At 43.6% G+C, this 23889-nt stretch overlaps 1 protein-coding gene across 1 annotated transcript; it reads right to left on the bottom strand.

Moving 5' to 3' along the window:
• Positions 1-1615: 1615 nt before the first annotated feature.
• Positions 1616-23513, bottom strand: sh3bp4a (SH3-domain binding protein 4a). The gene is given in 6 exon segments (XM_028980758.1): positions 1616-3072; positions 3399-3587; positions 14137-14736; positions 14738-16512; positions 16663-16860; positions 23400-23513. Coding segments are annotated over 5 exon segments (2910 nt in total). The 5' UTR covers positions 16784-16860; positions 23400-23513; the 3' UTR covers positions 1616-2847.
• Between the last annotated feature and the right edge of the window lie 376 nt (positions 23514-23889).

Genomic DNA, 23889 nt, shown 5'->3' with positions numbered 1-23889 from the left:
CCACTGATGGTACTGTTGGGGCTCCGAGGACGTAGCCCTTGGAGGGGGGGCTCTGTCAGGATTGCCTGCAGCTGGGCTCCACACCGGAACCCAATCCTGACGCCCCATAAATGCCGGAAGTTTCCGCCCGTTCGGGGTCGCTGGCATTTTCGTGAACTCTCTGCACGAACTTGACCTTGTTTAGTTTTATGTGCTTTGAGTTCTGGCAATCGCCACACGCCTACGGGTTTGTTTCAGTTCTTGATTTATGTTAAACTGTTTTTGGCCATCGCGCCATTGTTTATTTGTATTTCTTTGTTTATTGTATAATAAAACCCCCTTCCCAGTATGTCAGACCTCTGCGCTTCCTTCCCCCGTAAGTCCGTAGTCGTGACACACACCATTGTCAGACTAGTGGGATTCTCTAATTAGTTGGGCTAAAATCTTTGGAACAAAATGGTGCTCAACCCTGCTGAGTAGAAAAATAAACCACTTCCTGTGCTTTAGGGCTTCTAGACAGTTTATGAAGGACAACTGGGATAAGAGGCAGAGATAAAATAAACTAAAAAGCAGAAGTGCAAAGCTTTAATGTGTGCTCTCATTTCAACAGGGACCAATTCCTTTAGCTGGGGAAAACATCAAATCACGTATTTCAATGTTTCAAAGAGGCAAGAGCAACCATCTTCAGCCTTGCTGGCTGCACCGTAGGCACTGCAAACAGTCAACAGCATATAAATGATTCCTTAAACACACACACACACACACACACACACACACACACACACAACATCTTGCCAAAGACTAGCAGTTTTCTGGGTATTTAATGAAATCTAATCTGAAATCTAAAAGTCAACGCTTGCTGCAAGCCTCTATATGGCGCTCACTTGTTCCCAGAGCTTCTGCAACTTGACGCATTGCCATTGATCATTAAATTAGATATTTTCTGTGCTGTCCAGACATTTCGATCCTGAGTCTCGTTGAAAAAAAAAATTATAGGATCAGTACACAGTCAAATTAATTTGAGTGTAAATGAATTATGCTGTTCAAATATGGCTTGGGATTGATTCTGTCATCGGGGTGCATAGTAATACAAAATCATTTACAGTCAACAGTCGAGCAGGAAACACCGCTAATGAACCATCAGACCCTTGACCCACCTTAAACAACTGCAATTTAGATTGATACATCACTGGTCTATTTACACTCCTAGTGCTCCCAGAAGTCAGTACACAAATAATCCTAAATACAGATCTTTGCACAGGGCACATTAGTTTATTATTTAAATGTTCTCTATATGTTATCCAATTTTTTATTGTACTTGTTTTTTATATGTCCAATAATTTATATGGAAATATGAATTTTATGTACCCATTTAATTCTATGTGTGTTTATTTTTTTGGTGATTCTGAAATCTCTTTTTAACTCTTTTATCTGTGCTGTTTCACAATGACAATCACTTCACCTTCACTTTCAATATGCATCTCTTAATTAGAAATATACATAAAGATTTTACAGTATGCATGAGTTTTAGAGCTGCTTAAAAAACACTGACAAGTGACTGTCAAAAATCTGTTAAAAATGAACACAAGCCCTATGCAACGTACTATAATTAAAAAATAACCGAGACACAGAAAGATGAGGTTTTCTGAACCGACAGCTGTTTTATTGAATCCATGGGAACAAAAAAGAAACAGCCCAGTTTTGTTCTTGCTCCCTCTAAATATTTGGCAGAAAAAAAGGAGAAAGGAAAAGAATGAAACATAATATGCCCGTCATACCAATTATGACTGGCATATGAAAAAAACAAGAAATAAACTATATACATTCAGCTCTCCATGGACTCCAGCTGCAAAAAGGAACTCCAGCAATGTACAATACTACAAACTAAACAAAATGCTAACTTAAATGCAAAGTCCAAAGCCTAATAATGAAGGTCAATTGATTTTAATGCAGCTGGCATGGACAAAACATTCTCATTTATTATAAAAAGCCTGATTACTGAACTGACATGTAAACCATGGCACCAATCACAGACCAGCAAAAATACAATAACACACTTCATTCCTTTAACAGGGCTCTGTTTTAATGCAGCCAGAAGAATGAATAAAAGTGTGTTGAAAAATAATACTGAAACCTCTAATGAAGCATTTTGTGCAGTAACAAATCATTGTTCCACGCATAATTACTACAGCAGCCCAGAGTACCACTATCCGTTCTCTCGACTGATTCTGAATCAAAAATATATCACCACAATCACACAGTGTGATCATTCTAAGAAGATGTGGTCGTATGCTGTGTTGAGATCATGCACGTTTGAAATAAAGCTTTTTTCAAGTCGGAACACAATGCCACCAACAAAATCAAAGGTGCTTTAAGTTCTTCATCGTGGCAATCCAAGCAAGAACTTTTCACAAAGTGAGCAGAGGACGGATGTAGTGACAGACATAAGCATAACACTACATACGAACAATCCCTTTTTTCTTTTTCTTATTTTTCTTCCAAAAATTGACTATGAAAAGTGTCTGAGTGATTCTAAAAATTGCAGCTGTGCCATTGTGTTTAAAAAAATACAAATTACAGGGGACAATAATGATAAAAATACCCTTTATATTCTTAAAAAAAAAACAATTACGCAGGCATCCCATCAGTGTTTGGCTTGATTGGCTTACCACATTTCCTACTAGGGGAGAGGCTTAGAATAGCCAATCAGAAGAGAGATTGAGGTACGGTCTGTGGGTAGGTGGGCCACAAAGATCCAGCTATAGTGTCATGATAAGCCAGACTGAGCCGGGTCATGTAAGGTCAAGGCCTATCAGGGCTTTAGTTCTCCAGAGATGCTTTGTGATTTGCCATTCACAGGGGTGTGTTTCAAATGGCAAAGTCATCCTGAGAGCCAGGGCTGAAGGCAGAGCTGCGCAGCATGTCCAGGCAGTTGACAAGGATGAGAGTGCCCGTCAGGTGCTTCCAGCGCTTGGTGATGGGGTTCTTCATCCGGTCCAGACCCATGTGCAGCTCCTGTATCACGTCACGGTAGCTGTCACCAATCTGTGCTGCCCAAGTCAGCAGGAAGTCATATGCTGGTTTCCACATGGCCTGTAGTGGGTTTCAAAAAAGAGGAAACAAATGCATGTATAAATCTATCTATCTAGTTAATTTCTAATCTGTTTCCTCAGTTAAATAGTATAACCGACAGATATCAGTACAGTTCATTGTCCATTGTCTTGTAGCTTTCTGACATGGACACATGCAGTCAGCTCCACATTCACTGTATGACATATGACTACTATTATTGTCACATGCCTAGTGTGTGTGCAGTTGGGTGTTCAACTTGAGCTTTGTGGCAGACTAATAGAGATCACAAAAACATGAGGGCCTTTCTTAGCCTCTATGTGGAGTCCAGAAAGTCTGAAGCGTCTCACCTCACTGTCCACCACCCCATGCTTGTCACGGTGAGGTGCCTCATAGGCATCCATCTGTTGTTTGGACACCCTGGCCAGCTTCTCGCCAAGTTCTCTCCAGCGTGGGGCCACCTCCACCGCTGTGGTCAGCAGCACAAAGTCCATAATGAGCCTGGCCACCAGGCCCTGGCAGTCCATCTTCAGCAGAGCCTGCATGGTCAGAGGAACAGCTCATAAACACCCGCCCACTGGGGAAAACCCAGAAACCACTCATGTGCAGCCCCCACGGCCATGACAAACTGAGACTGGCCAATCGAAATTTCCAACAGACGGCGACAAAGGAGAATATACATCATCTGCTTTGCAACCCACGGATGGATAAACAACCTTTTTTTAATAGATGTGCTCACAACGTTAATCTCCTGTGGAATGAAAACATCTCCTAGCTATCCAAAGTGCTGATTGCATTTACATATTTTTTCTCCTAATTACCTAACTCAGACTAAAATGCAATCACTTTTTGAATAATGGAATATCTAATTTATTTCCATACAACTGAGATATGAGACAGGGGCAAGGGGATACAATAAAAAAATAATAATAATGGTGAAAAGCAAACAAGCCTGAAACTGTACAAAATGCAATATGCAGCAAGCGCTGCTGATTGGAAACAGATAAGCTGACAACCAGCCAAGTACAATTACACTGCCTTGGAGCGATGCCACACCACACTCTTTTCTTAAAGGAGGAAAAGGGGGGATGTTAGACATTATCGGAGATAATGTTGAATTTCCATTTTCAGACAAAAGTCTTCCACTTGCACCCAGCGGCAATGGAATGAAAATGTACACACAACACACTCACACTCTAAATGTACTGTTCAAAGTTCTGTAACTGAACTTTGAAAATCTGAACTTCTGCTAAAGCCTAAGAAAGAAAAATCGCAGGTGACGCTTCACCAGGTTCGCCACACTGGCCATGCTAACAAGACCGAATGTCGAAGTGGTAACACTACACACATCACAACATTTCCATATCGTGCTGAGATAACGTGGCTCGCGTAGACTCGAGTGCATTAATCCACAGGTGTGGCTGAGTTCAAAAGTTGAATAATTTAGGGAGATGAAACATTTTGTAGACTTGGAACAGTTTTCACCAGCAGTCCGAGACGATGGAACCCGAGTAAATGCAGACCCACTAAGAGCTGAATGTAAAAATAATACGAGAGAACAGGAACAATAACAACCATCCTTCACCCCCGTACTTCTCAGTAGGGACTTGGGGTGAACAACTCCATCTATCAGCGACTCCCCCTCTCCACTTCCTGCAGACAGGTCCAGCATGGGGAAAGGCGCGTGTGGAATGAGAGTAGGAGGACCGTCCCAGGGGAGCAGGGGGGAATAGAGTGGTAATCCCCTCCCCCTTCCCCGCACATGGTATTTGAGAGAAACCTAGCATGGGAGACCTAGCACGGATAACAGAAGATCCGAGTTAGCCTGGCATGGGGATTTTGGTGGGAATTCTGCTGTAGCCATGTGCAGATCTCACAAATGAATAAGGATGGTTCCAACAGCCTCTTAGGAGAATATTTATCCAGACTGCCTCTCGATTTTTCTCCCTCAGTGTGTTTTTACGGTGTGAAGCCAAAAACAAGGTGGAATGAGTCCCATGGGAAAATACAGATTAACGTGGACTTGGTCAAAAGGGATTTCAATGCTTTGTTCCATAAAAAGTCTGAGAGCGTATTCAGACAAATGGTCACAAACAAAAAAATATATTAAACAAAAAGCAGGCAGCCTTAGTCTAAGCTGGTGGTGCATGTGAACAGACTCTTATATGCCAAACTACAGCAGAAGTAACATCAAAGGCAAAATAACTTTTCCGCATCACAAGGAATCTGAATATTGATGCAGTAGAACAGGAATGGGTCTTACTTAACCCAGTGCCAGGATCCTGTTCCCATTTCGGTTAGCTCCTGTTCAGTTCAAAAAGGCTTTGTTTGGTTTGGTCAACACTGGTTTTGCAATCAAGTCATAAAGCATACAGTGGATCCAGAAAGAATTCAGAGCGCATCACTTTTTGCACATTTTGTTATGTTAAAGCCTTATTCCAAAAAGGATTAAATTATGTGTGTGTAGAATTCTGAGTGAAAAAAACATTTTGGAATAAGGCTGTAACATAACAAAACGTGGAAAATGTGATGCAATGTGAACACTTTCCAGATGCACTGTATGCACCACTCAAACTCACATGCTATATGTAATGTAGATCCCCTTTGTGGAACCAAAATATCTGGCATTCTGACATCAGCAGCTGATCCATCAGCCCTGTAAGCTGGATCTGACTTTCTGGATCCGATTGGACAGATCTGGGAAATTCAGTCAACACCTTGAACTTTTTTTGTGAGCGATGTTTTCCCAGCAGAACATTGTCCACCAGCTTCTTGCTTTCCTCCTTCTACCCAGCATCCTGTTACCTTCTCATCCCCAGGTCATCAATGCAAATTCACATGATCAAAAACTTCAATTAATGTTATTTAACTAATTGTTTAATGTTGTTTAGTAAAAAAACACATTTATTAGAGCAAGGAAAAGGAAGCATTTACCACCGTGTTGACAGAGGAATAAGGTGGACAGAGTTTTTTTCATCAGACATTAATATGTCCCGTTCGATCCCATTTTTGAATGTGTAGTGGAAAATCACTATAATATTTTTTTAAACAGGCAAAGAATTCTCCTGATATCCTGGCGTCTTTTCACATGTACAATTTTGGTGGGGCAGTGACTTTATATCCAACATGAAAATAAATGCACAGATGATTGGATTATAAACTCTTCTGCTCCTTTTTCAAAAGATGGAATGGCTTTATTTTCCCTGTGTGAGCTTGGCAATGGTTGCTCTCAGTTCATCCTCTGCTGTCAGTGCAGTATAAGGCAAACTAAGTGGAATGACAGGTCGGAGATTTAAAAATGGGAGCAGAGGTTTTCCAAATGTTGCCTGGAGTGCTGCCTGCTGATTGGCGTGTGTTCCTGGGATCTGTCATTTATAATAAAATGGGTACCTTTCCACAGACACCTGAATGTGGAGAATTTAAAGCCCATTCACTGTTATCAGTCTGTTAAAATGTCAATCATTGTGATGTGTCCAGTTTGCTGCAAAATAAGCCACATCATAAAAACACAACTCTTTCGGTTTTGAGTCGGAACAGGTCGGTCTGAGGAGAGCTGTGAAACAGTGTTCTCAAGTGGCTCTGCTTTTAAATGTGAGATTGTAAGTTGTCGGAGAGTAAGCTGTATGCTAAGCTTGGTGGACATCAGACTCCACATCCTCCCCGATTCATAATTCACATCCTGTCAGAGAAGGGAGCCACTGCACTGAGACCGCTTGATTTCCGCCAGACAGCTGCCTCAATCCAACTCAATCCATTTTTTTTTTTAATCTGAGGGCTGAGGCAGCACTCAAAGCCCCACAGAATTTCCCCTGACCAGGCTACGTTTCGAAAGTGAGCTTAAAGAAACATACGGGGTGCGGTGATAAAAACGACTGGCCGCACACTGCTTATTAGCTGTGTGTGTGAGCACATGTGACAGAGAAAGAGAGAGAGAGAGAGAGAGAGAGAGAGACGAGCCTTGTGAGTGAAGGAATGAAAAATACGAAGAGGCAGCCATTCCTACACTTGCTTATCATCATTTCGACAAATATACCTGGACTGTGCCGTATTATTTCTTTGAAGTCCGAGATGCCGACCCCTGACAAGACCCAGATTCTCTGACAATGACCCATCATGGAGCGGATCTGTCGCGGAACGTTCCCGGAGCCGGGCCACCTGGTCTGCGCGCCACTGCTCTTAATGAGGCCTGGATGCTGAATCAGGAGGGCTATTAAGGCTGTCAAAAAGGCTAAAAATACAGGCGCGCGCCCTCCCATCTGGACAGGCGCGTGCACAGCCATCTGTCAGAAACGGAACAAACCAGTTGTGCGGCCAGCGCTGGCACATGCCTTCACCACGTGGCCGTGCCAAACTGTTATTATGCTAAGTGACACTGCATAAGGCACCTGTAGGCCACGATCACTCCACCCTGTCGCTCCGGTTAGCCAGATTCAGAGTGCGGCCAACGCGCGTCGCAGACTGTTTGGAGGTTGGATCAAACCCATGATATGCTTGTCATATTTATATCGTAATGAAAAAAAAAATCTGACAGGCCAATGTTGAAATGTGAAATATGGTGTGGGCATGTGTAAATGTTTAATATAACCAGACGGTTGAAAGAAATCCTGGAATAAAAGGGGAAGGTTTCCTCCCAGCACCTGAACAGAGAAGTAAATAATATACCGTAACCTCTCTCTAAGTAGAAGGGGGAAATACAATATTTGCATTTGAAGAAAAGCCAGGCTGATGAAGTCCCTGGTGCCCTCGAACGTCAAAGCCTCAAATCTGTCGTCATGATGGGAATGCCTAATACCCCTCTCCCACCCAGCCCGCGCAATCACTGAGAAAGCCTGTAAGTGCTGATGAAACGCTGGAGAAAATGTGGAAATGAGTGACGGCTGGGAGGAGGGGATTGGCGTGGGGGCCATTTCCCCCTCTGCAGCACCGCATGTGATTGATGGCTGGAATTGACACTCTGTGCCTCAGAAGCCATTTTTTGCCTCCAGCTTTAGATGGAACAGGGGCCACAGGAGCGAGGGATGGTACGGGGGATGTAAAAAATGACCTGCCATTCACTAAGCAGGGGTGTTGAAATTAACCGTATAATCGATGCATTGCGATGCAGACGTGGATGATATTGCATCAATGCAGTGCAGGACATAATAGATTACATCATAATGATGTTGCTTGGTGATTTTCTGCCGCCGTGACGCATTTTCATGCAACCAATAGAATCAAAGTAGGCAAGTTTTCTTTCTGCCACTTCTCTGAACACGACATACCGGGAGTTTCATAAAAACGTGCTTACTTTTTGCGCAGACCCCCACGTCGAGCAGCGCGATTGGGCTGAATGCGGCTTTTGATTTTCTCCAATGAACAAAAAAGCTCCACAAACGTCAGAAAAAGGCCTGGTTCAGACATCCGTGTCTTCAGGGGAGCAAGGACTGAACACAAATAATTTTCCTGCTCACTGTAGCAAATCAAAGCCTCCACACTGGTGAGACGTCAACTCTTGTATTTGAAAACATCATGTGACCATGTAGAAAATGTATAGGATGCATCGTGGTTCATACCTCTACTAAGCAGGTTTTAGAAACACTGCAGCTGTCCTCTCAACTGAACAGTGAGAAAATGTAAATGAGAACCCAGCCTGCTTCCTCTTCACAACATGGTTTGGAACAGAGTGTTCCGCTATTGGATAAAAAGAAGAGTCTCGATAAGGAAGTACAGTGAGTATTTACTTCACAAATATTCGCGATTCCCTTTGCGTCACAGGAACAGACTCACAACAAAGTTCCGACCTGTATTACGTCTTAGTGGCGTAGAGCTCTGTGGGCGTCACAAGCTGGTCTGCGTTCCAACCATTTGGCCTCACTGTGGTGACCAATTATCAGATGTGTATTCATTTGTTTGCTGAGAGAGCAAAACTATCCATCTGGTTGAAGTGTTGGCTGTGTATCTGCTGGCTTTTCTCGCCAACCGTGGGCTTCCTCGCAAACCCGCTCAACAGATTTCAAATAAATTGTGCCTGTCAGCAACATCCATGAGCGCACATAGGCAGAGAGGCACCGGCCACTGACAGGTGAGCTGAAAGCCTCGATGCTACCTGAAGTCTAGATGACTCACAGAGAAAATTGGAATTCTTTTTTTTTGTAGAGAACATCAAAGCAGAAAAACAAATGGTTACATGAGATGTTCCCGACTGTCATGGAATATGAAAAGTGTATCATTGTTTCAACATGTATCTGAGTTGAAAGCATGATTTCTTAAACACAAGTAATGTACTGTCATTGTTACCAAACCCTCTGAACCGTACTTTCACATTTACATTTACAGCATGGAGCAACTCCGGGTTATGTTCAGGGTAGTAATTAGCAACAATTTTCTAATCATATCAACCATGATTTGTATCAAATCCAACACTGGCACATCCAGAACGCTCTATTCATCAGGAGCAACGGACAAAGAACAGAATGGAATATGCACAAACAAAACTCTGGATGAAATAAAACATGTCACAAGCATAAAACAGGCTCAGAAGACTATGATTTAAGCTAATATAAACCTTTGCAAAGATCACAAGCTCCAGGACCCAAACAGGAACAGACTAAAAGGCAGGCTGATGACAGGTAGATTTGAGAGACAGAACTGTGACAAACAGAAACCACTGAACAAAAGAAAATGCCAACGGAATCAGAAGGATTGTAGTGCCCAGACAAGGAAGAGGGAGTTACGCGTATCTGGAAAACACACAATGTGGTTTCTTCGCAACAAACAAAACACCCACTGTGCCCTCTGACAAAACAAACCTCTTCTGATAAATCACTAGAGTCTAACTGCCTGAGAAAATGACATGCAAATAGCAGCGTGCACCTGGAAACTGCATTATTTTCAATGATAAGACAAAGCATCCCTATGGGGACATCCCTGCCATGAATTGGTTAACATATTTGTCAACAAATGTAAATTCAATGTCCATTAACCAAGGGATCCTCAATCTGCGGCTCTAAAGCGGCAAAATTCCACATCAGCCACGTACAATGAGCACAAAACGTAGTTTTGGAATTCTGGAATGCATTAATCATGAAATGTTAAGTGTGGGTCATTTTTTAAAATTCCTCAATAGCTCAATCGGACAAAACTTTTCAAATAATCCACCAAAAAAGACTGTGGACCACTTACCACATGGTACAGTGCCTGATTTCCACTCTTTGCACACAACAAAGGACGAGTCCAGACTAGGGCATTAACAGAAAAGCCGTTTTGTTGACGTGTCGACGTCAGAGGCAAAAGTGGACAGCCCCAGTACAAGTGTACAAGTGAACATCTTACTAAATACCTAAAGATGTAGCGGTGTGAGGGACCACTCCCAGGGCTCTAAACTAACTTTTTGCACTCACATTTAAGAATATCGCTGTGCATATACAAGCCAATATTGACTTGATTAACTAACAATCTGGTCAACAAAGTTCTTGATTTGAAGCACAATTCTAAAAGTTAAGTAACTTACTGAAAATGTGTTGGTGCTCAAAGTGCTTCACTGATTTAAACAAGATTTAAATATAAAAAATAGTAGTAAATGAGCAGTCAGGTGAGTTTTTCGATTAGCGCAAAAATGGATGCTGAGGTGATGAAACTGATACTAGCTTCAATTTTGTTGCACTGGGAATGACAGCAAAGTCTGAGGAGTAGAAAAAAGACTTTGACCATGACCAGAAATGGGATTAAAAAAGTTATAAAAGGTGTACTCGGGTCTAACTTTAATGCCTGATTAAAGCTCTAATACGTGGCTATATCCACTCCATCTATCTGACTGTCACGGAAAGATAACTAGTGTGACCAGCTTTTATGAAAAAGATGAAAAGGTAGGGAGTTGTATGTTTGTGATGCTTAATTTTATCAAATGCAAATTGTGCTCTCTGCAGCAGCAGGAAAACAATCCACTAGCGCGACTAGAAGTGAATACACGTTTAGGATGCCCATGATGTGCTAACTGTTCTGGCAGCTAAAAAACCCACCCAGACGTAATTTCCAGGTCTATAAAAAAGAGGACAAGTCTGGGGAATAGAGGACATCTGGTCATCCTATGTAAACTGATGCAGTAAGGTGGGGTAAACACGTCTCCTGTTTCCTCCATCTGCCGCATGGACCTGGCCAGCATGGATTATTTCGCTCCTCTGCACCAAAGTGGACCAAATAAAGGGAAAACTACAACCATGGACACTGGTGTGTTTTCTATATTGTAACATGTTTCAGGAAGCATGAATGTCTTTTGGGCTTTAGTCTCCTGGGGTGAAAAGGGGTGAACCGGAAGTGTTCAGGAGTCCTCCCTGTTACGGCATAATAGTTTTAATTATAGTTTTTATATTTTTTTCAGTGGATGCACATTGGACAGCTGGAGATGAGAATGTACACTGCAAAGTTGATGGTTGGGATTGCACATGCGAAGATTACGTCTTATCGACTTTTTTGGGTGAATTAAAAATCGTTGGTCCAGATGCAGGCCCGTCGTGGACACTCACGTGTTTAAAATCATTAATTTGCTTTAAATATTTTAGCAATAAGTACTATAACACCTTCCTACACGTGACTCAGAATGGAGCTTATGACATAATGGTCTGACATAATGGTTTAAATATGATATTTTAAAGGGATGAGTCAGAGTGTCAATTTGACTAGACGTCTCTCATCCTGTCAAAATGCCAGGTTGTAAATAACTGTGGTATACATGCATGTAGCTTAAATACCAAACCTAATTGACGAAACATTTCACCTTTTCAACGTCACTGAGCCAATGACAAAAAAAGAAGTGCCGTGCTCAGGTTCATGTTTCACATGACGCAATGGTCCACTCTTTAAAAGGAAGGGGAGGAAATAGAAACATCTGTGGATCACATTTCTTTTTTTCTGGTGAACAAAACAAACATTGCCTGATACACCCACGCTATTTGAGGTTGGTCAGACGAACAAAAAAAAAAAAAGCATTAGCAAAAAGACTCTGTTAAGGTTTGTATGTGTTAAAACAATAAAGACGGGATGTTATACTGACTGACTACAAAACTGTAAATCCCAGAAGTCACTCTGCCCCCACTAGATTTTTATTTTACATTCAACGAGCTTCCTAAAATTTGGGTAAATACCCACAGAATTGCAGCCTGTATTTCCAGTACACAATGGGATATTTTTGTGTCCGCCCCTGCATAGCACATACAGTGCATGAACTCAGTGTGGAGTGCAGCAAATTTGGGAGCTGCGGTGTTTGACAGCAGCGGTTTCCCTTAATGGCTCTGTGGCTTGCGCAGCGTCTGGGTAAGGCTGAGACAGCAAATCACGTATCACGCCTCCCGCCAGCTGCCAACCTGCTTGGACCACGGTCCCTCCTTGAGACATCAGCAACTCTTTAAGTACCGCTCCAGTGCTTTCACTTTCAGGAGTCTTTTCTGCCACTTGAGAAAATTGGATCAGTAAACATGGCAGCGGTCAGTGCACGTGACCGGCTGCATGTGTGTATGCTTTTTAATGACGTCTGACCCTTGAAAAAGCCCAAAGTCATGTTTTTGTTTTGTTAGCTTCCAGGGATAATCGGTGACAGAGCAATGGCTGTCTCATTACATTCATGTCCAGACAAATGTCACAGGGGGCACAAGTGGTCGACATTATTACTGGGCGAACACTGTGTGACAATGACATGGGCTGGGAATGAGAGTAAGGCCTGTCTGCCGGGAACTAAAGCTATAATTTAAAAATCTATTCACTCCCAGAAAGGAGTTCCATCTCCTCATTTCACACCAGACACAGAATAATGGGCCTATCTGCACTTGATTACAATGTCAGGCGCAATAACGCGTCATGGGAAGCTTTGATGAAGCTTTTATGCTTACATAAAGTTCTGCAGGAAGAACAGATAGTTCCTGCGAAACAGCTATCCTGTTTAACACAATAAATGCTAATTGCAGTGGTGTCCAAAAACAGTAATTATTATAAAATGACGTCGCTTTGCTTCAAGTCACAAAATTTACACAGACGTACTGATGTAGTAGTATGTTTTTTTTAAGAAAATGACATTATCCATTTATAAAAACCGCACCCTCAGCACTAACACATTAATAACGGGACCGACTGGACTCCATTACGAGTAGCTACAACAAATATCTCATTCTCCCGACAGGTTTCAGGAATATTCGGTTCACAGTTCGGTCTCGCTTGCCTTTGCCAATGGCAATTCTAAGTACTGCAGCGTATCACTACACATATCACTTTCATTGTCCCGGCCTAAATGCAAGGAGGTGTGAAAAACGACACACTTCCAATCTGCAGAGTCACGGAGGCTCCATCAAGTCCAAAATCTCCTCTGCTATTATCGTTTTGTTTGTGCATCATATTAGCTGAGGTGACATTGTTTTTCTGTGCTTTTTTTTCTGCATTGTGCTCCAGGTTTGAACTTGTCTGTAAAGAGAAACGGCTCTTATGGCCATAAACAGGCCTTCTCCAAATGACACATACATCTCAGCGTGAATCTGCGTAACCCTGTTCAAATTTACCACCTGGAGATGACAGATCTGGAGCATGTGCCTCTGCTGCCAACATGTACTGTCATCTGTGGACGTGGACAAAAAACTGCCTGTTTTTTTTTTTTTTAACCACATGGAAATTGCATGGTGCTATAAGGGGACTGGAACATAGCCTGAAGAAACACTGATGAGCAGCCTCTCCATGCTGTAACTAGACAGAGCAGACTCCCACTGAAGTCTACAGTATGTAACCTGCTCATATGAGATAGGCTAATGACGTTCTCTTTCTCTGAGGATGGGGGTATGGCTGACTGGAGCATGAAGGGAGATTCGTGCGGCAGCACTTTAAAGCTTCCCTCAGCAGTACAGATAAGAAGGGCTGTGGACAGACAAGCTAAGTGCATTCTCATCAGAATTAGCCGGCGAGACCGTAGCAGTAATCAGTGTTAGTGTGATAAAAGGATAAAATGGAAAGAGTATTAAAAGGGAATCCACAGAAGCCTTATTAAGCTCTAATAAGATGTATATATAAAACCACCACTAGCTATGACTACATGAAGTAAACCAAATGTAATGAAGCTATTGTGTGTCTACTTACCGACATCAGTTCCTTCTGAAAAGACTTCCTGTCTTTGTTGTCCATGTTATTGCAATCCTCCTTGAGCTTCTCAAGCACAGAAGCCACTTTCTCTGGTTCGCTGTCCAACTCAGCTCGACAGAAATAAGTCAAAGGCAGATTTTCATATCCCAAAGCATCAGCAAATGCCCTCCAGTTCCCAACATTCTCCATGAGTACAGTCCGTACAGAGGCGTAGATGTAAGTGAGGAATTTGCAAGGCTTCAGAATTTGCTCCATGAGCACAGTGGTTGTGAGATCTGGCCCGCAGAAATATATGGGTTTTACTTTTCCCAAGACCAAAACATTTTTCACATGTACAAGACCCGTCTTTCCCTGATAGTATCCTATATACCACTCTTTGGTCCACAGTTGTCCTTTCAGTTTGATTTTCTCCTCGCTCAACAAGGCGATCACGTCACCTTTCTTGTACTCAAGCAGGTACTGGTTCTTGGTCTGTCTGATCACAGTTTTGAGTAGTTTGCCAAATTTTAGGTTAGTGATGCATCGTTCCTGAAACTGAGGGTATTTGGTAGTGATAGCCAGAGGAGAAAGGATGATTTTGCCCACTTCTTTTTTTTTTCAAAAATCTCCTTTGTCCATTGCTTCGTACGTTGGTTTTTGGTGGGGGTTGAGGGGTTTGGACACAGAACTGGGCAAGGATAAAATCTTGATCGTCTTTTACTTGAACACGCATTGTGAAGTCTGAAATATCATCTGCATTACGTGAGGTGATAAGGTATATTAGCCTGCTTACCTTACCCAGTTTAAGCTGGAATCCACGGACAACCTGAGCCTGTTCACTAGTCTTAACCTCATAATTGGACATGTTGGAGTACATGCCAATTTGTAGGTCCTGAGGTCTGGACAACGCAAACTGATGCTTACCCCACAACTGAAGGGCAACTGGAGGTGCAGATTGGGCCTGTTTTCCTACCTCACTGACCAGTAGTGTCTTTGGGGCACAGTCATGTCCAAATATAGCCACCACAGTCTTGAAGGAGGGATGTATGTGTTTGGGACCATAAAGCCCCAGAGTGACTTTCTTCACCATGTGGTCCCATACTGTTGAGTTGAGGGTATTGTGTCGGGCTTGGACTACCACAGCTATGTACATGCAGGGCTCCAGGCTGTCCAGCTGGACCTGCACTGTGTCACTATATATGTAAGCCTGTGGTACAGGGACATAAGGACCTTCTTTACAGTCACTCCTAACACACAAAATCTCTGCCATCTGACCTAAGTCCTTCTTTACCTCTACCGAGACTTTCATCTCTAGTGTGATGAAGGACTTTGTCTCCATGTTGCTCAGTTTGATCTCCACAAGAGGGCTTACAGTAGAACATTTGTCATTATTTAGTTCTAAAGGGGGATCCAGCAATGCCTTCATTGATATTTGTTGAGTGTCCCCAGGAGCCACATGGCCTTCGGGAACATGAATACTGATATGAGTATCTGGCAGTTGGACTGCACCCCCATAGCTGTCCAACCTGCAGACTATGTTGGTTTCCACTGGCTGGGTCTGGCCCCAACCTGGATTTTGTCCCAGCAAGTCAAGGTCATGGCATGACCTAGCCAACTTCCTATGGCTCAGCCATGCAGTCCTGAAGTCTTCCCTGCTCTGAAACTGCTCTGGAGATGGAGCCTTAAGTCCAGTGAAAAACCCAGAGGAAGGCAATGGAACATTGGACTGGGCCTGAAGGATTGACAACTCAGACAAACTATATGATCTTTTACTCCGGAAGAACGGGTTGTCCTTACGAAGCATCTCAAAGGCTTCCAGGTTGGGGCTAATGGGAGTGTTATCAAAGATACTATTGCTGTACCCGTTGGTGGAGTTGGTGCTGGTAGCAGACGTGGGGGCAGAGGGTGGGAAATTGTCAAAGAGCAGCAGGTCCACAGCATTGCGCTGGTTAGCCTTCTCATTACTGTTCTGGTCCAGGAGGACCTGAACTGACCCATTGAGGAAGGGATTTGTGGAGGTGTGCATGGAAAAGGGGTTACTGTTATAAGGCAGAGTGGGCTTCAGGGATACCCCATTCCACTCCCCAGAGAAATCCAGCTCCTTGACACCTTCCTCAGAGCAGTCCCAAAGACTGTCTATCATTCCACTGTCACTGAGTGAGGAGTTCCTGTAGTTGATGGGTTGGACATAGGCAGCCGGAATGTAGCCCATCTCTGTGTTGTTGTGGGCATACCACCATTCTCCTCCAGACGTGTCCAGCACGAAGAGGCGATCGCCTTTGGAGAATTTTAGTGTGGTAAAGCTGGATGGACAGTAGTCCTTAATAGCGACTACCTCTCGTGCAGTACCAAAGGAGGCTGACGTGTCTAATCGCAAGGCACTGGGAGAAGGCACTGCAAGACAGGAACAAATATTAAGACATATCTGGCTCAGGCATAATTAATCAACCGAATCATTTAAAATTGAAATGTCAATAGTTAACATGGCAATATTAAAAGTCAGCCATGATTTATTACAATAATATTGTTGTAACAAAAACTCACCTTTGACATCTGTGAGTGTAGCTTCAGACACACCCTCACTCAGATCAATGAGCGTCCCCTCTGATTTACAGCGTGGGAGCACATTGTTGTTGTTCGTCGCTCGAATTCGATGGGCGGCCATGTTTTCCTACCCCAGGTAATGCTATGCTTCCATTTCTCAAAAATCAAGCATCAGTCATTGGTTGCTTTCCCTGTCATCTACAAACATAAAAGAAAAAATTAACTATGGTTAGTCATCCTGGAGAGACACATCACTGAAACAGATTTAAAGTATACATTAAGAGAGCATCAGAATGGACAGAATGGACCTACTTGCACTGACAAATATTTTTACTCATGAAAAGTGTATTTCAATGTCATGGCATTTTATGTCTAGGCAGTTTAAGACAACGCACTATTACATTTCCAATAATTGTAAACACAACTGCATGCCAATAGCAATACCCTAAAAAAACAGTCAATATCTAGTTCAATGTGGTCTGGGGTCCTTATAAATGTTCTCTGTGGCCCAGTTTTTTGGACCAGCTCCAGATAAACCCTTTGTGCTTTATTTCCAGCATCTATATCTTCCTTTAAACAACTTTATGAGCAAATTGTGGTCTGAACCTACCGAGCCAGGGGGCAAAACAAAATACAAACAAATGCAAGCTTACTTAAAAGCTGAATTTAATCAGCATTCACATCAATTTCATTTTGATTTGCTGCACAGCAGAATTGTAATAGACCCTGTACTAAATCATAATAAAAATCTGTTACTTTCTTTTTGCAGTATTAGCCACAGAATTGCACAAAGTTCATTTCAATTTGTGCATTTCATGTATCATTTGTCCCAGTGATTTTGCCTGAATTTGTGTAGATATTTAAAGCCTCGCTCTGCGTGTGAGTTTTGTTAATCTGACAGACATTCTGAAGTAAAAATGACTAAAACAGTCTCAAGAATATGAAGATAATGACGCACATATCTCAATAAATAAGAAACAAATAAACAAATAAGAAATGTGTGGATGTTTGGTCCATGTGCACAACGGGGTTCCACACAACCACACTCGATGTAGACTACCTGGTCTACATCGAGAATTACAGTCTGAAATGGGTCAAGCTTTTCTTTCCAGTGCCATCATTGCTTTTGCATGCTTTTACATTTTATGCATAATTCAGACTAACTGTCAGCTCATGACAGTGTGCACTGCAAGAGAAAGGAGAAGTTACTTTTTAAATGCGGCTTCTGTTGACGATTTTGAAAAGTACTGAGAGCTTGTCATTGGACCAAACATTTCACACATCTTGTGCTCACAAGCTTTCAGACATCACAGAGAAGCAGGCTGCCACCCTCAGTAAATATGCGTAGCTCTGTGTTGGCCCGGCACCTCTCTTGTGGGTGAGCACTTATGGCTACATGGATCAGAGATGGTAGGTGCACAATGCTGAAGTCACAAACACTGAAATGACACCTCTGTTGCTCAGCCCCCAGCCAAATGACACAACCACTGGCGTGTGGATGGAACATGCCTGTGCGATAAAGCCATTTAATCTTGTAATGTCACATGCAGACATGATGAATTGGGTACCAATTTCACCCGTCACCTAAATGTCACTGACTGCTCAGTGTTCAGAGTCTGCAATCTTCATATTGCAGAAAAGTCGCATTTTGAAAATACTGCATACAGTTTTTAGAGCCAATATGTGCCACAGGGCTGCTGTTTTCCCCACTCTCCCATTCATTCATGTAACCTGGCTGAAAATCTAGTTAATTGGCCCAGAGCGCATAGCTGTGATTGTGGAGGAGTTTCACATACGCACAACGCCACTGGGATCCGACCTTAAAACACTTAATTAACCCTTCTCTCCAGTTTTCTCATTGGACCTGCCTGAAGACCTCAACTAACCTCAAACCAGCTCACCAAGGGATGAAACCAAGAAAATGCTGGTGCATCACTTATTATTTATATCAGTGCTTTTTCACTACTTACTCCATCACAGCAGAAGAGCAACTCTGCTCTTTTGCCGTAGGCCTAAGTACCAATTAGCCTGCATTAACTACCTCATTAAATCTTCAGCGTAAATAATATAGATAATGCAATAAATGGCAAGAGTTATTTATGGCGGTAGTGTACAGTTGCTGGCATACTGTGAAAAATTATGAGGATTCAAAATGGAGACTCAGAGAAAAAAAATTGGAGAATTGAGGTCATTTCCTGGTCAATTACGTAGGCATTATTTTTTTCCAACAAGACTTGGGACCTCATAGTAAATGCACTGCTACTATTAGTGACCTTAAGTTCAGGCTGCCAAGTAATTTCCTCTCCATTTAAAGGACTCTTTCCCTTGTCCAACGAGATGAAACTTTTGATAGGGGAAAAAGGGAGCTCAATGTGCACATTCTGTATCTGGCACTCAGCAGTCCATTAGCCTACCAGTCTGGCCAGAATAACAGTCCCTAATATAATTGTGACAAGGCCTGCTTCAGTCCCTGCCTAAAAAGACCAGAAAAGACCTCACCCATATAAGCTCACCATAAGTGCACCAAGACACTTTCTAATGAAATGAAAGGGTCCGCGTGTCCTTAAACAAAGACAAGGACATGGTCGGGATCTAGCGCTCAAGGCGCATTGTAAGCAGGATTAATGCTGGCTTAAACAGAGACTCCAGTAAATTAATAAAGCCGTCCGGGGCAGACTCTGTATGACAAAACACAACGACAAAACACAATAATTAGCACTGCGGTAGTTCCTCTTGCAGTAACGGCTGGCAGTAATCCTTCCTGCCCCATGAGCCTGGACACCCACATTAGTACAGTGCGCATATTTGATAGCTAAAGAGCAGTGCTTTTTCATTCCCCAACAACAGGAGCTCAATGATTTTGTGAGGATTAGGAGCCCTGAGCTTGTGCTCAGTCCCCATTAATTATGGAAAGGAACGCAGATAGATTGTGCAATGGAAAACGATGACTAGGTAAATTTTTTTTTAGATTACTTCCCTAAGGGAATATGAAAGAGTTATGTTTTCCCAAAGCCAACAAAAAAATCTGGTGTTTTGTCTTCCTGCTGTTCTCCTTTTCTTAAGTGAGTTTTTTGTAGGCATCTATCTATATTAAAATGTGATTATGCATTATATGTTATATATATATATTATACATATATAGGTTTGATAATAAGGACAAAACAGTATTCACAAAAGTGGAACTGTTCACTGTTTACATAGTAAAATAATACAGTACAGTAAATATCAAATTTGAAATGATTATGAGTATATGGTATATAAATACTGTATTTAAAATTGGAATGCCAGTCTGTAAGGCAGATGGGTGTGCGTGGGCAGGGCCGAGGGAGTCTGGCAGTGAGCAACTCGACCAAAGCCATCGAGACAGAAACCTAATTACTACAGCGCTGCGCTGCCGACAGGCCCGAAGAGGGGACAGCCAAACTCGGGGCCAGCAACACACCCCTCGGCTGGTTATCCTAAGCGCTCATGTCACCCAGGCCTGCATGAGAAGAAGTGATGTGGAAAAACATCTCCAGAACTGTCATAAAAATATAAATAAAAAAAAAGCCACACTGAGCTGTAATGAAGGAACATAAATTAATAAATATATATAAACACTTTCTGCACTTCCTAATGCCTGTAAAACCCCATGGTATGGCTTGAGCAGCTAACTTTTATTCATTAAAATTTTCAAGGGCAACTTGGCCAAGCCTAATTTCTGTAAGCAGAATTTCTCAAATTTGCCTTTCTAGCATGATGCTACCGATTCACACGCATGCTCACGTTTAGCAAACAGATATTGCTTCCCTCTTCCTTCGGATGCCCAGGCGGGTTCCCAAAAGGCTGGTAAACAAAGCTTAACACGTTGTGTTTGTTCCCTCAAATCAAGCGCTATAAAGCCGCCTCTCTTCTTTTGACACACTGACAGGATAAACGGCTTCCTGTCTCCGAATGGCTTATGCCAAAGCCAGCCGCTCAGGAGGATTCCTGCCGTGGCGCTTGCAAGGTCTCAGCCGTGAGAGTAAGCCACCGCCATTACCGCACGCGGGACCTCACGTATAATGCATGGTTGGAAACATGGGTTAATGAAGGTCCGCACACTACGTGTAAGCGCATTGAAAGGATTTACACCACACTGCACACACGACCCTGCCAACAGAAATTAAGCTTTCGGCCCTTTTTGTCATGGGACCCTCAAGGCTTAAGACTACAACAGTGTGAACTTCCATACTCATGCCATACTACTGTTGTAGAGTATTATGTACTCACTTTAAGGAAAGAACCGCGTAATTCCGTATGATTAAGGAGACCTTTTGAGTCCCAGGCAAGTGATTAAGAAAAAGGTTCATGTGAGTGTGAGTTACGAAGCGGTTGGGTACTGAGGAGTGGAGACAGCAGTGAGATGTGCCTCCAGAGCCCCGGCAGGCAGGTCAGGCATTGTTTACGGCGCTGGCGGGGACGGGGGGGGGCTGCAGTGGCGGCTTCCTCCACAGGAAGAGAAGAGAAATGCAGAGGAAATGCCTTCCTGATGAGGAACGGCCCCACCGGCTCCAGTCTCTCACAACACCACGGGGCTGTCGCGAGTCCTTCCAGCCCCAGGTGCGCCGCTGCTCTTCCCCAACACTGGAACGCAGTTTAATATCAGCCGCTTTCCGTTTTGCCGGGACCTTCAGACGTTGTCCGGAGTTAAAAGAAGAGGAGCAGACGTGGGCTGTGGCAGGCGTGGCGTCTCCTCCTGCGCGACTAACAAGTCAATGTGAATGAGGTCATCAGATAAGCTTCAAATCCACACTGACCGCCCTGACCCCACCGAGACACAGCATCCTGCAAGTGCCGCCGCAGGCTCCCGCGGACAGACAAGCAGGAAACAAAAGAAAAGCACGCACTGTATGCAACATGCCCGGCTATTTTGGGTCTTCTTGGAAAGATACCGCTTCTTCGTATTTCTGACTACCAGCCACAGAACTGTCGCACTTTTTACATAATTGTGTTCAATCGCGAATTACCGGAGACAAATGTTCCCCTTTTCTGCTTAATTGCACGATCATGTGCTTTTCATTTATCAAGCTGAAACTGCTGAACTGCCAGAACGAAAAAAAAGAATCCCATTATTCCCAAATAAAGGCTGCTAGAGAAATCAATCACTGTTACTTTGCTGTCAAAAATGTTTCACGCATTTCGATTTCCCGAAACGTTCAGGGTATCAGGCCTTATAATGTGAAATTTAGCTGCAAACACCTAGTAAAGCCTGCTTAACGACACCCGAAACATGCTTCGCAAGTAATTAGAAGCAAGCAATAAGATAAGTAATGGTATACAATGCCCAGTGAGCGATTATGGCTGGACATTAAAACAACGCGCGGATTGAATATAGCCTCCCGGCTCTGCGATCACTCCTGCAGAAGATCCTTTAACCACAGCAGATGGACCGCCATCGGGTTAAGCTCGCCAATAAGGATGCACTTATTACAATGTCATTGTAGTTTTAAATATAGCAGCATGCCGCCAGAGCCTGGAGTCGGGGAATGGAACGTTGTTGATTTTCCAGAGCCAGCGGTGGTTTTAATGGAACAAAATGGAAGCTATTATCAACACTCGACTGAATAGCGTTTTTTTTTTTTTTAGCAAAGTGAAGATGGTTTTGGTGACTGAGACCGACCGGTTTAGAAAAAAGTGGGTACAGGGCATTCAGAATGGTGGCCCAGTGGGTAAAGGAAGCAGAACCGAGGTGCTCCCCGGGGCGCCTGTCACGGCTGCCCACTGCTCACCGGGTTCATAAGGTTAAAACCAGCGGACACATTTCGTTGTGTCACCGTGTGCTGTGCTGCAGTGTTTCCCAATGACAATCACTCCACTTTCAAAATGACTTTTTTTCATCTAAAAAGTTTTGTTGTCGAGGCATTTGATCTTCACAGTTACTACAGACATCACCTTTTCTCTCTTTTTCGTTACGGTATAGGTGCTGTGGACGTTTTGGCGACGTGCTGGAAATGGCCGAGCTGTCCCTTTAAACGGAAAGGACGTGTGGCCCAGCGGAGGTCGCGCCGAGCGCCGGGTCACCCAGCTGCATTCAAATCCGCCCGGAATGTACGGGGCGGGGCGGGCATGTTCCCCACCGACTCCCCGGTGCCCGAATCGGGTGCCCCCGTCATTCTCGGCGCCAAATGTCGTTGTGCGCGTGCGACCCGAGCGCGACCTGGAACGCAGAACGTGGAGGCGAAGCTTCAACAAGTCCGCTTCATAATTCAGCGTAATTAACGCCTTATAAACGCCAATATGTCCGACCCGTCACTTCGACAGGTATTGATATCTAACTGCTTGGGAATTTCTCTCAGCAAACCGCCGATAAACGAGAGCCGCTATTTCCCCGACAGGAGGAGCCGCGGGGAAGAGCCCGACAAGTGTCCCGGTGTTCCACCGCAACGCAGCCGGGGCTGCTGCTTGTTGACAACTGATACCATCCTGGCCAGCAGCCCTTCGTCCCCCCAAAAGTAATATTCCTCTCACGGCAAAGTTGCGCGTTAACGTTCGGACCGCAGCGAACGTGGAACAAGTTGAGGAGAAAGTGGCCGGTTCGCTTTTATTTCTTCTTCTTCTTTTTGTCGCCGTGCATTTTGAAACATTTTACAGGAACAGTGAAGCACACTGTCGCGTGTTATCCTCTCTGCCCAAACCACCTCGCGCCCCGTATCCCCCCAAAAACACAGACAAACAGGGATGTAAAAGCCGAGAAGAGAGTTCCGTGGAAGACTGACCGTACTCGGGCACACCCGCGCTCCGCTCCGCACCGCTCCGCACCGCTCCGCCGGGGCCGCTCGCTCCTTTGTAAGGAGTCTCCGGCAGTCCGGCTCGTACAGGAGACTGGCGAGCGCGCTGACGTCACCGAGCGGGGCGGGGCCTTGACGTCTCAGCTGTCATTAACACCGAGCTTTGGGTTTCGAACCTCTCTTCAAGTCTAGATTATTTATGATATGCGCCAAAATACAACTTTTATACAAGTCTATCTATCTATCTATCTATCTATCTATCTATCTATCTATCTATCTATCTATCTATCTATCTATCTATCTAATCAGTTATTTTTTGTAGGCTTCTTTTTTTATTTGAGGGGATGTATGAGATCAATGTTACACACAAACCGTGTGAGAATCAGATTACACCCTACAGACTGTAAACCCCTCCTTCTAGGCACCCCCCTTACACCTGCTCAACCATTCTCTAACACTCGAGTAGATGCAGTGAACA

Source organism: Denticeps clupeoides, chromosome 5, assembly GCF_900700375.1.
Source record: "Denticeps clupeoides chromosome 5, fDenClu1.1, whole genome shotgun sequence".
In the NCBI taxonomy this organism is placed as follows: Eukaryota; Metazoa; Chordata; class Actinopteri; order Clupeiformes; family Denticipitidae; genus Denticeps; species Denticeps clupeoides.
This window is presented reverse-complemented; position numbering and strand designations above follow the sequence as displayed.